At 37.5% G+C, this 13,024-nt stretch overlaps 1 protein-coding gene across 3 annotated transcripts in view; it reads left to right on the forward strand.

The window, feature by feature from the left end:
• HMG20A (high mobility group 20A) overlaps window positions 1-13,024 on the forward strand; it is a 68,960-nt gene that overhangs the window by 33,065 nt on the left and 22,871 nt on the right. For 2 of the 3 annotated variants that reach the window (XM_047863671.1, XM_047863673.1), the window contains exon 2: window positions 8,336-8,428. In XM_047863671.1, coding sequence (XP_047719627.1) covers window positions 8,340-8,428 — 89 coding nt within the window. In that variant the 5' untranslated portion in view covers window positions 8,336-8,339. Of the gene's footprint in view, window positions 1-4,698; window positions 4,736-8,335; window positions 8,429-13,024 lie in introns of all 3 variants that reach the window. The other variant, XM_047863672.1, reaches the window with a different exon arrangement.

The following is a 13,024-nucleotide window of genomic DNA, read 5'->3' on the forward strand; positions in this document are numbered from 1 at the left end:
CAAGTCTTTTGCCCATTTTTAAAATGAATTGTTTATTTCTTACTGTTAAGATTTACGAGTTCTTTGTGTATTTTTGGTAAAAGTTTTTTTATCAAATGTGTCTTCTGCATATACTTTCTCCAAATCTGTGGCTTGTCTCCTCATTCTTTTGACATTGTCCTTTTCAGAGGAACAGTTTTTCATTATAATGAAGTCCAGCTTATAAGTTCTTTCTTTCATGGATCATGCCTTTGTTGTTTTGTCTAAAAAGTCATTGCCATACCCAAAATCATCTAGATTTTCTCTATGTTATCCTGTAAGAGTGTTGTAGTTCTGTGCTTTACATTTAGATTTCTGATCTATTTTGAGTTACTTTTTGTGAAGGGTGTAAGGTCTGTGTCTAGATTCTTTTTTTTTTTTAATGTTTATTTACTTTTGAGAGAGAGACAGAATGAGAGCAGAGGTGGGGGTGGGGGGCGGGCAGAGAGGGAGACAGAATCCAAAGCAGGCTCCAGCCTCTGAGCTGTCAGCACAGATCCAACGTGGGGCTCAAACCCACAAACTGCGAGATCATGACCTGAGCCAAAGTTGGACACTTAACTGACTGAGCCACCCAGGCACCCCTCCAGCACCATTTGTTAAGAGACAGTCTGCTTTATTGTATTGCCTTTGCTTCTTTGTCAGAGATGGGTTGACTATTTTTATATGGGTTTATTTCTGGACTCTCTATTCTATTCCATTGATCTATTTGTCTTGTCTTTTACCAGTACCACACTATCTTGATTATTGTAACTTAATAGGAAATCTTGAAGTTAGGTACTGTTGGTCTCCCACCTTTGTTCTTCTCCTTCAGTATTGAGTTGGCTATTTTGGGTCTTGTGCCTCTCCATATAAACTTTAGAATCATTTTTTTTACATCCACAAAATAACTTGCTGGGATTTTTACTGAAATTGAGTTGAATCTATATATCAAGCTGAAAAGAACTGGCATCTTGACAATATTGAGTTTTCCTGTTCGTTAACATAGAATATTTCTCCACTTATTTATTACTACTTTGACATCTTTCATCAGAGTTTTAGGGTTTTTCTCATATAGGCCTCATAGATCTTACCTAAGTACTTCATTTTGGGAAATGCTTATATAAATTGTAATGTGTTTTTAATTTCAAATCTTACTTGTTCATTGCTGATACATACTGCATTGTATTGCATGATGCAGTTAACGCCTATATATTAACCTAGTATCCTGCAGCCTTGCTATACTCGCTTATTAGTTTCAGGAGTTTTTGTCAATTCATTCAGATTTTCTACATATTCAATCATGTCATCTCTGAACAAAGAGTTATTTCTAACTTCCCAATCTATATATCTTTCATTTGCTTTTCGTGACTTATTGCATTAGCTAGGACTTCCACTATAATGTTGGAAAGTTTTTGGGGTGGGGGCTGGACATCTTTGCTTCGTCCCTGATTTTGGAGGAGAAGCTTTATGTTTCTCACCGTGAATTTTGGTGTTAGCTGTAGGGTTTTTCAGGTGTTCTTTATCAAGTTGAAGAAGTCTCTTCTATTCCTAGTGTGCTGAGAATTTGTATCATGAATGGGTGTTAGATTTTATCAAATGCTTTTTCTGTATCTGATCATGTGATTCTTCTTTATCCTATGGATATAATGGATTACATTAATTTTTGAATGTTGAACCTGCATTACATATCTATGATGAATTTCACTTGGTCATGGTGTATAATTATTTTTATACATTGTTTGATTCACTTTGCTAATATTCTGCTGAGGATTTTTATATCTATGTTCATGAGAGCTATTGGTCTATATTTTTCTGTGTGTAATGTCTTTGTTTGGATATTAGAGTGATGCTAGCCACATAAAATGAATTAGAAAGTATTCTTTCTGCTTCTGTTCTCTGAAAGAGATTGTCAAAGATTGTTAATTTCTTCCTTAAATGTTTGGTAGAATTCACCAGTGAACCCATCTGTGTCTGCTTTCTGTTTTGGAAAGTTATTAACTATTGATTCAATTTATTTAATAGATAGGCCTAATCAGATTATCTGTTTCTTCGTGAGTTTTGGCAGATTGTATCTTTCAAAGAATTGGTTCATTTCATCTTTGTTATCACTTTATGCCCACAAAGTTGTCCATAGTATTCCTTTATTATCCTTTTAATGTCCATGAGATCTGTAGTAGTGTCCCCTCTTTCATTTCTTACAATAGTAATTTGTGTCATTCCTCTTTTATTCTTAGTTAGCCTGGCCAGAGGCTGACTGATTGACCTTTTAAAAGAACCACCTTTTGGTTTTGCTGATTTTTCTTGATTGATTTCCTATTTTCAATCTTACTGATTTCTTTTTTTTTTTTAACATTTTAAAGTTTGTATATTTATTTCTTTTAAGAGAGAAAGAGAAAGAGCAGGGGAGGTGAAGAGAGAGAATCCCAAGCAGGCCCCATGCTGTCAGCATAGAGCCCAATGTAGGGCTTCATCCCATGAACCTTGAGATCATGACTTGAGCCGAGATCAAAAGTTGGACATTCAACCAACTGAGCCACCCAGGCGCCCCTCAATTTTACTGATTTCTTCTCTAATTTTTATTATATCTTATCTTGTGCTTACTTTGAATTTAATGTGCTCTATGTTTTCCAGTTTCCTAAAGTGAAAGCTTAGATTATGGATTTTAACTCTTTCTTGTTTTCTAATGTATGCATTCAGTGCTGTAAATTTACTTTTAAGCACTGCTTTTGCTGCATCCCACAAATTTTCATAAACTGTATTTTCTTTTTTTTTTTTTTTTTAATGTTAATGTATTTATTTTGAGCAAGAACATGACAGGTGGAGGGGCAGAGAGAGAGGGAGAGAGAGAATCCCAAGCAGGCTCCGTGCTGTCAGCACAGAACCTGACATGGGGCTCTTTTCCACAAACTGTGAGATTATGACTTGAGCTGAAAGCAAGACTTGGACATTCAACTGACTGAGCCACTCAGGCACCCCCATAAATTATAATTTCATCTTTTTTTAGTTGAAAGTATTTTTAAATTTCTCTTGGTTTCTTCTTTGACTCATGTGTTATTTATAAGTATGTTGTTTAATTTCCAAGTATTTTAGGATTTTCCAGCCTTCTTTCTGTTACTGATTTCTAGGTTAATTTCATTGTGGTCTGAAAGTAAACATTATATGAATTCTATTCTTTTAAATTTAAGATATGTTTTGGTATATCTTGGTGAATGTGCCATGTGAGCTTGAGAAAAATATGTAATCTGCTGTTGTTAGATGAAGTAGTCCTACAGATATCAATTATATGCAATTGATATATGGTGCTGTTGAGTTCAACATTGTTCTTAATGATTTTCTGTCTTCTTAAATATCTATTTCTGTTACAGGCGTGTTAAAGTCTCTAGCTATAATTGTGGATTCATCTGTTTCTCCTTGCACTTCTATTAGTTTCTGCCTCACCTGTTTTGACCCTCTGTGGTTAGACATATAAATATTAAAGATTATTATGTCTTCTTTGATTGTCCCCTGGCATTATGTAATGCCCCTCTTTCTCCCTGATCACTTTCTTTGCTGTGAAATCTGCTCTGTCTGAAATTAATATAGCTACTCTCTCTTTCTTTTAATTGGTATCATATCATTTCCATTCCTTCTTCTCTGATCCTTCTCTTGCTCTCTATCACAGTTTTCTGGCTTTCTTTAGTGATATATTTGGATTTCTTTCTCTTTATTCTTTGTGGATCTATTTCTGGTTTTTGATTTATAATTACCATTAGGTTTGTATGTCACATCTTCTGCATATAGCAGTATGTATTAAGTTGATGGTCACTTAAGTATGAATAAACCCAGTCTTTCCCCTTTCTCTCCCCCATGTTTTAGGTGTATGATACCGTATTTTACATTATTTTCTTTTGTGAATCCCTTGATTGACTTCTACAGATATACTTATTTTTACTACCTTTGTATTTCCTACTTTTATTTCTCTTACTTATAGTCTTTCCTTTCCACTCAAAGATTCCCCTTTAACATTTGTTGTAGGGCTGGTTTAACGGTCATTATCCTTTAGCTTTTGTCTAAGAAAGTCTTTATCATTCCCTACTATTGGGAATGATAACCTTGCTAAATAATATATTCTTGGCTACAGATTTTTTCCTTTCAATACTTTGAATGTATCATGCCATTCCCTTCTGGCCTGCAAAGTTTCTACAGAAAAATCCACTTATAGCCTTATGGGGTTTTCCTTGTGTGTAACATTTCCCAGGAAAAGTCTTCTTTTCTCTTGCTGCTTTTAAAATTCTCTTTTAATCACTACTTTTTGACATTTTAATTACTGTGTGTGTTGGTGTAGACTTTCTAGGGTTGATTTTTGTTGGGGGAATTTCTCTGCCTTCTGGATCTGGATATCTGTTTCCTTACAGAAGTTTTCAGCTATTATTTCTTCAAATAAATTTTGTGCCCCTTGTTTCTCTCTTCTCCTGGGACCCCTATAATGTGAATGTTGTTATACTTGATGGAGTCACTGAGTTCCCTAAGTCTATTCTCATTTTGCATAATTTTTTTTCTCACCTGCTCAGCTTGGTTACTTTCCATTACTCTGTCTCCCACATCATTAATTCATTCCTCTGCTCTTTCTAGCCTGCTGTTTATTTCATCTAGTTAATTTTTAATTTCATTTATTGTGTTCGTCATCTCTGATTGGTTCTTTTTTATCTCTATTTTAAGGGTCTCACTGATGTTCTCCATTCTTTTCTCAAGTCCAGTGAGTATCTTTATGATCATTACTTTAAATTCTCTATCAGGGGGAGCCTAGGTGGCTCAGTCAGTCAAGCATCCAACTTCGGCTCAGTTCATGATCTCACGGTTCATGAGTTCGAGGCCGGCATCAGACTCTCTGCTGTCAGAACAGAGCCCACTTTGGATCCTCTATCCTCCTCTCTCTCTGCAACTTCCCCGCTTTCACGTGTGCTCTTTCTCTCTCAAAATTAAATAAATATTTTTTGTAAAAAGAGTGAATAGAGGTTTGTGTGGTTAGAGGTCCGTTGTAGAAGTAATTGAGAAAGCTGAAATGACAGGAAATAGTGGTCAGACACATTTGAATTTGAGGTTGGTTAGCCAAATGACATGATTTTGAAAAGAATTGAAAGTTTTATATAAGGGTTTAATGTGGACAAAGAGGACAGAATCCCACCTCTCAACTCTGAGGTATGTGATGGGAGGGAATGTTGTGCATCTCCATGAAAGAACTTAATGAAGTGGGATTAACATATGTAAAGTAAGGAAAGGTTGCTTGAAAAGAGCCAGCCCCAGAAAATCTAGGTATAAATTAGGCTTCCAGCACTGTCCAACGCATTTGGAGTAATGTCTCATTGTTGAGATCATCCCTTTTGTTGGGAAGGGTTACTAGGAAAATCTTAGTTGAAAAACATTTCTTAAGCTCCACGTATATTGACCAAAGCAATGTTCTGAATATAGTTTGGCTCCCCATATTACTACAGGGAGAAAATGTGTTGATTGGCCAATAAATACCTAGTGTGCTTAAGATAATTATCATTATAATTTTTATAATTGTTATTAAAATATCTTAAATTGGCATCATGTTTTATACATCCATTTTTTTCAGTGAGTGGTTAGTGTTAGAGGGAATTTTTGGATTTCGAAAGCTACAGTCTGAACCCTGGTTTAAACTATAAGCCTCAACGTAATACCATTTTTTTGAGGCCTCCTGGTAGAAGCCTTCACTTGGTACAGAACCTGTCTGCCAGGAAACATCTGCATGATATGCTTACTTATGTAAACTGCAGCAGAGAACCAGATTTGTATGTTGCTTTGTCTTTGTGCATATTTCTCTTCTTTTCCCTTCCAGAGTAGCATTCATTACATTTCTTAAGTGCTTCACATAGAATTTCAAAGTTCAGTTTGACCTCTGTACTGAGACATTATCAGACACAGATGCTACACTGAGAGGCTTTTTGGCAATCAATGGCTTAGTAGCCGTGATTCAGTTTGAATCACCCCCTCATGGACCATATGAAAGCAGAACCTTGCAGGATCCCAGCCATATTCTTGGGAATCATTTTCTTTTCCAACTTATTGGACTAGTTTGGATTTTCCTGGACTTTTTCCTCATTTCCTTCTTTTGTTGATCTTGGCCCCTTAACCTTCCACCCACTTTATTACTCATTTCTTAGGGACCTGACTACTCAGTAACACTAGAGAAAATATATCTGAAGCCATATGGGTTCAGTAAAACAAACTTAAGAAAAAGAAGCAAGACATTTGTGTTCTCTCAACTTCCTTTGTTTATATGATCTGTTTATGTGTTGCTAAGGTTGTGTTGTCCAGCTGCCTCCCAGTCTCGCTCCCAGTACCTCAACAATGACTGAAGAGAACTGGGAAACACTTGAAGACGGTCATGTTGGCACAGAGAATGAAAAGAGTTCATTTGGCACCACCACCCCCACCCCCCCACCCCACCCTCACCCCCGCCAGATAATATATCACCTTTGAGGTTCAGTAAGAGATGCCAGGAACTTCAAATGCTGAAAGGCCATTTACTTTTAGGGAGACTTTAATAAGAAGCCAGCTAAATGGGTCCTTTTAAGGTTTGGGAGTGAATACCTATTTGAATGTTTTCCTGTGGTTTACAGTTAGACTGTATGGCATTTAATTGATTAGGGGTTTTTTTTGGTAAGATGAATATCAGTGTAAGGTGATGTTAGCAGCCCTTAAAGCCCAGGCTCTAATCTGGTCTGTGCATAATGTGAATTAAAATCAAATTAAAATGTAAATACACCTATGTCAGGATTATTCTAGAAAACATCTAGAATGGGATGTTGCAGTATTTGTCAGAGCCCCTTGTAAATCCCCTTGTCTTGAAGGAATTGAGAAGGGTTAGCAAGCATCCTGGCACATGGAATAAACTCCTGATTGAGTCTGAAGTTTCTCTCTCTGCTTTCCATGCTCTACCCACTGCAATGGGTATTAGTCATACAGAGATGCATTTTTTCACATTAAGCTATTTATGAAACCGGTCTGCTAAATAAAAATTTAGAAGCAAAAACAAGAAAATAAGAATAAGAAATAAGCCATCAGTGTCACCATTTTTGAAGTAAATTATTCTATCGAACATTTAGAATTTGGTGTCAGTGTCGTCTGCATCTTCCTCTGGTTTCCACCTCAGTGGGATGAATCCTAGCTCTGCTTGGGCTGCCCTGCTTTCCTCTTAATTGCAGTTTCACTAGGTCTCCTCAGCAGCAGCCCCTGAAATAACTGCTGAGGGAGCCCCTAAGTGAATTCTCATAATTTGCTTCTCAATTCTCCCTGTTTGATTGAAGCACTCTCTTTCTTGAGTGGTTTGCAGTTCCCCTTAAGTGGTTACTGTTTGGGGTCACTGTTGAATGTTTTGTTTGAATATCACTTTCACGATGAATGGAAGGCTGCTGCTTTTGGCTCTATGGGGTGATACCACCATTGGTGGTAAGCCTTGAAAGAGAAAAATCTTTCTTTGTAGTAAGATGCTAAGTGAAATTACTCTCTTTGTCACTTGGTCCTTTTATCCTTTCAGTCTGATAACCTTCAAGTTCTTGTAATTTATTTTGTTTTCTTCAATTAAGCTTAGTTGTTTCCTGTACCCAGGTGCATGCTATTTCCGTTGGTCGTCATGGTGATGTGGAACATATTTCTGACCTGGAAGTGAGGTTTCTTTACCTCTGCTCCACATCAGTATGCCTTCCAGCCTCCACTTCCTTTGCATTATTTCCTTTTGGAGGGCTCAGTTTGTTACCACTTAATCTAAGGATGATTCATCTGGGACTGAGACCCAGTAATGCTGTAATAACAATACCTTGCTTTATATAATAATACTCAAAGCACTTACCATCTTAGCCTTTCTCTGTTTATGAAGCTCTTTCAGTTTAATCCTTCACAATAACCCTGTGGGTCAAGTCAGCAATCTTGTATGTGTCTAAGATGGTGAAATAGTATCTCATAGAAGTTGAATAACTTGTTCAGGGTTGCTGAGTTACTCTGTGCTTCTGACTTACTCTGCTCAACAGTTTTTAGAGTAAATGAAGAATACTTTTGAAGGTATTCTTAATGAACAAAAAGGAATTTCCAAACTCTGTCCCATTTATTAAAATCTAACGCTTTTTAGTCTAGTCGGTCAGTAAGACCAAAGTTAAGAACCCATTAACCAGTGTTTAAATTGATTTATGTCCAAATCAAGAAAATAAACATTTAGGTCCATTTCTATTCTGCTGCTGATGTGATAAATTTAAGGAAGGCTGGCTTATATTAATGGAACTTCAACTGGAAGTAATTAAGCCATTATAATTATTTTCTTATTGTCTCTTCCTTTCAGAGAGATGGAAACCTTGATGACGAGCTCCACCCTGCCCCCCCTTTTTGCAGAGGAAGATGGCTCCAAGGAGAGTAATGATCTGGCCACAACTGGGTAAGCAGCTGCTCTGGGACACTGGGCCTCCACCAAGCTTTAAAACAAAGCTTCTGATAATGGATGAGATGCTAAAGAGACTGTTTTATATCATAAAACCAGAAGTTATGTTTGTTAGGCTTCACAAAAGAGAGAGTGAGAGCCATTGTAAGCTGCTTTGTGATCTGCATTCAGCTGTCATTTGCCGTGTTCTGGTGCCTGTGAACTGGCACAGCAATATGTGGATCTAGGAAACATCAGTTCCTCCTGGTTAAGAGAATTACATAGCTACCATTAAGTAAATAACCTGCCACAGGGCTAGCTCTAAAAATCAAGTTCATTTTCTGTTTGAATTGCCACAGATATGAAAATAATTTTTCCCCCAGAGGTCTGATTTTTTTTTTTTTTTTTAAGATCAGATTTTTTTAATATGGCTCTTTATTCAAGATGCCTAGGAGCTCTGACTTGACTGACTTCTCTTCCTTTCTTTCCCCCCATCTCCTTTCTTTGGTATTTTTGGGGCAGATGTATAAAGGAATATAGAAAAGCACTAATAGCAATAGTCCCTCTTCCCTCGAAAATCTCTGTTCCACTTGAATTTTTATCTTTTCTATTTAGAAGTTATTTGCCACGGAAGAAATACATTCACTGATTGAAGTGCTAGCTAATCCCTGCGATGAATTATTTTAATATTCTTTAGAGCTCTTGAAAAATGGACTAGACTTTGTAATTATTCTGTTTCCTTACCTCACATATATTTCTTCATTAATATCTGCCTTCTGACCTTACTATTCAGATAAAGCTGTTCTCCAAGACTTTTCTAAAAGCTGCCTAGTTGTTAAATCCAATTCATTCAAGAAAAATTTTCTGAGTGTCTCCTATGTGCAGACACTGTTCTAGGCACTGGATACTAAGCAATGAACAAAGCAGACAAAAATACCAATCCCCGTAGAGCTTAAATTCTACTGGGGACATCAGGGAGTAAACAGGATAATTAAGTAAAATACATACTATGTTGTTAAAAACTATGGATTAACAAAGCAGGGAAGAGGGTTGGGAAGGCTTTGGGGTGCAGTTTTAGATAAGATGGCCCAGAAATGCTTTCAAAGTGAATTGAATAAAGACCTGAAGGAAGCAAGGTAGCTAGCATGCAGTTATCTGGGGAAGATTATTCTAGGCAGAAGGAAAAGGAAGTGCAAAAACCCTGGGTTAGAAATGTTTTTACCTTTTAGAAATACCCAGGAAGCCAGTGTAGCTGGAGCAGAGTATATATACCAAGGGGAAGGTAGTAGAGGAATACATCGGTGCTTTCTGAGTCAGAAAGTCTGAGGGAGGGCTAGAGATTTTACATGGTAGTATGTTTCCAGGCAATGTCAGTGCTGCTGGTATGAGGGCCATACTTTTGAGTGGCAAGGACTAGACCATGTACAATCTTATAGGTCAGAGTAAGCACTTTTAACTGGCACTCTGAGAGAGGTGAGAAAGCATTGGAGGATTTTGAGCAGAATGATCTGATATTTATTTTTTAATAGGATCCCTGTGGCTGTTATATTGAGAATAGAGTGAAGGGAGCAGGGGCTGAAGCAAGGAGACGAGTTAAGCTCCTGAAATAATTCAAGTGAGAGATGATGAGTTAAAGAACATCACTAGTGACAAGAGTATTTTTGTTGGAGTAGTAGGGGTGAGACCTCATTGGAGAGGGTTTCAGGGATAATGGGAATGGGGTTTGGTGCTATGTAGAATTTGACGTATATTTTGAAGATAAACCAAGTTAAGATTTGCTTGAAAAACCAGATGAGATGTGAGAAGGGAGAAAAAAGCAATCAAGGACAACTCCAAACTGTTGGCCTAAGCGACCGAAGGGATGACTTAGATGGGGAAAACTAAGCAGGAGATTTTAAATTTGAGATGCTTGTTAGATATCCAAGCAGAAATGTCAAATAGACAGCTTGATATAGGGCTTAGGGGCTAGGGGAGGTCTAGACTAGAAAAAGAAACACGGGAATCATCGGCATATACCTGATATTTAAAGCCAGAGACTGGCTGAGATCACTGAAGAAATGAGCACTATGTAGATAGAAAAGAGAAGAGATCTAATGCCTGAGCTCTGGGATACACTAGCATTTAAGCCAGGCAGAAGAGGAAAAGTCAACAAAGAACACTAAAGGGAATAGCTAAAAAGGTAGCAGAAAAACCAGAGGAGTGCCATGTCCTGGAGAACAAGTTAAAAAAAGGTATTTCAAGAGGAAGAGATCAACCGTGTTAAAAACTTTTGGAAGATCGGGTGAGATGAAGGCTGAGAAATGACGCGGAATTTAGCATGGAGGGCATTGGTGACTTTTGTAAGAGTTGTAAGTACACATGTCCTTTGGGTTACGTTTAAGAGAGAAGGAAAGAAGAGAAATTGAAGCCAATAGATATAAACAATTCTTTTCAGAGTACAGATCTTCCTCAGCTTACCATGGGGTTACCTTCAGATAAACCCATGGTAAATTGAAAATACCATTGGTCAGAAATGCACTTAATGCACCTAACCTACCGAACATCATAGCTTAGCCTAGCCTACCTTCAGCGTGCTCAGAACGCTTACATTAGCCTACGGTTAGGCAAAATCATCCAGCACAAAGCCTAAAGTGTTGAATATCTGTAATTTGTTGAATATTGTACTGAAAGTGAAAACAACACTTGTATGGATACAGAATGGTCATAAGGGTATCAGTTATTTACTCTGGTGATTGCAAGACTGACCAGGAGCTGAGGCTCACTGCAGCTGCCCAGCATTGTGAGAGAGGACCACGCAGCGTATCACTAAACTCAAGAAAAGATCCAAATACAAAAGTCCAAATGTGGTGTCTACTGAATCTATCTCACGTTCACACCATCGTCAAGTTGAAAAATCATAAATCAAACTGTCTTAAGTTGGGGATGGTCTCTATGAATAATTCTGTAATGGAAAGGAGAAAAATGAAGTGGGATCCAGAGAGTGCTTTTTGTTTTGTTTCATTTTGTTTTAAGGTAACAAGGTAAGAGTAAAAAATGTCACATTTCCTTGCTGATCCAGTGGACAAGGAAGAATTGGTAATGCAGGAGAGGGCAGAATTGCTAAAAACCTGTCTTTGAGTAGGCTAAATGCTGTGGGGTCCATGGCACAAATGGAAGGGCCGTTGGCTTTAACTAAGAGCGTGCCAACTCATTTATAGGAACAAAAGAACCTTGTTTTGTTTTGTTTTGTTTTGTTTTTTTCCAAACTGCGTCCAACTTGTCATCTCCAAGACATTTGATGCCTGTGACCACTCCCCTCTGGTTTCTGTTCATTTCAGTCAGGGATTCATAGGATTGATACATTTTCCCAAACCTAACTTTCATATTTTACTGAAATAAGAATGTACAAGAATTAGTAACTTAAAAGTTGATGGCACTGTTGGAACAAGAATGACAGTGAGTGAAAAAACAAGTTGCCAAAGCCATCCAAAGTGATTGAAACATCTGGAAAATAAAGCTACCAGGATCAAACTGGGTCTCTGATGGTGCCTCTTTTCAGAGAACATGATTGGCATTGAGTTCATAATTTCTCTTAGTCTTTTTCAAAGGACCTCAAAGACCTCAAAAATGTAGGAAACTCCTGCTTAAAATCATCTATTATATTTTCTAGAAAGGGTCAGAAAAGTGTAATTTCTTTCATTTCCAGGACAGTGTGCATCTGCTTTCATTCATTTCTCAGCCCACTGGAATCTGGATATTATTCCCCTAATTCTACTAAAACTATGCTCCCTAAAATTGCCAACAACCTTTAGGTCTTCGAATTTAGCAGATACTTTTCAGCCTATCTTATTCGACATCTGCATCTTTTTACTTGGTTCACACCCACTTCTAAAAAGTCTTTCTGCCTTGGCCTCTTTGACAGTATTCTCTCCTAAATCTCTTAATGCCCTGTTTAGTCTTTCCTACTTCTTCTAATGCTTGCTCTTCAAATGATCTTTTCCAACAGAGTTCTGTCCTGACTTTCTTCTCTCTTTCTGGAGAATATCCAGCACTTCCCATTTTTCTGATTTTCTTCACTTCTGTTCTCTCAATGCATGTTTCCAGTTGTCTGTGGGACAGCTTCACTTAATTATGCCATGAGTGTTTCAGACTTACCGTTTTCTCTTCTGTCTTATACCCACCCCACCCATGCCCCACACACTTTGCAGTTGACGTTGGCTAATAGTGCATAATCACCCATAGAGTTACCTTTGACTCAGTCATTAAGTTCACTCTATCCCTGAAATATCTCTTAGCTATCATTCCCCTCTTCTCCATACTACCTGCCTGTCTCTCACTTAGTCTATAGCAGTAGCCTCCTGAAAGGTTGCCCTTACTCCTGTTATACTCTTTTCTTTCTGCCTGTAATGATGTTTACCTGGCGAGTACCTATTTATCTTTCAAGACCTCTGTAAAATCTTTCTTAACATCCTCTACATAATGTATAAAAGTCATCATACCATACACTTTTACAAACCTCTATTTTAGTACTTACATTGCATTGTAATTATTTGCCTATAACCCTATGAAGTATACATTCTTCCAGAATAGTGAGTGAATCCAGTCATCTACCTTATTATGTCCACTTTTTAGAAG

This window comes from Prionailurus viverrinus, chromosome B3, assembly GCF_022837055.1.
Source record: "Prionailurus viverrinus isolate Anna chromosome B3, UM_Priviv_1.0, whole genome shotgun sequence".
In the NCBI taxonomy this organism is placed as follows: Eukaryota; Metazoa; Chordata; class Mammalia; order Carnivora; family Felidae; genus Prionailurus; species Prionailurus viverrinus.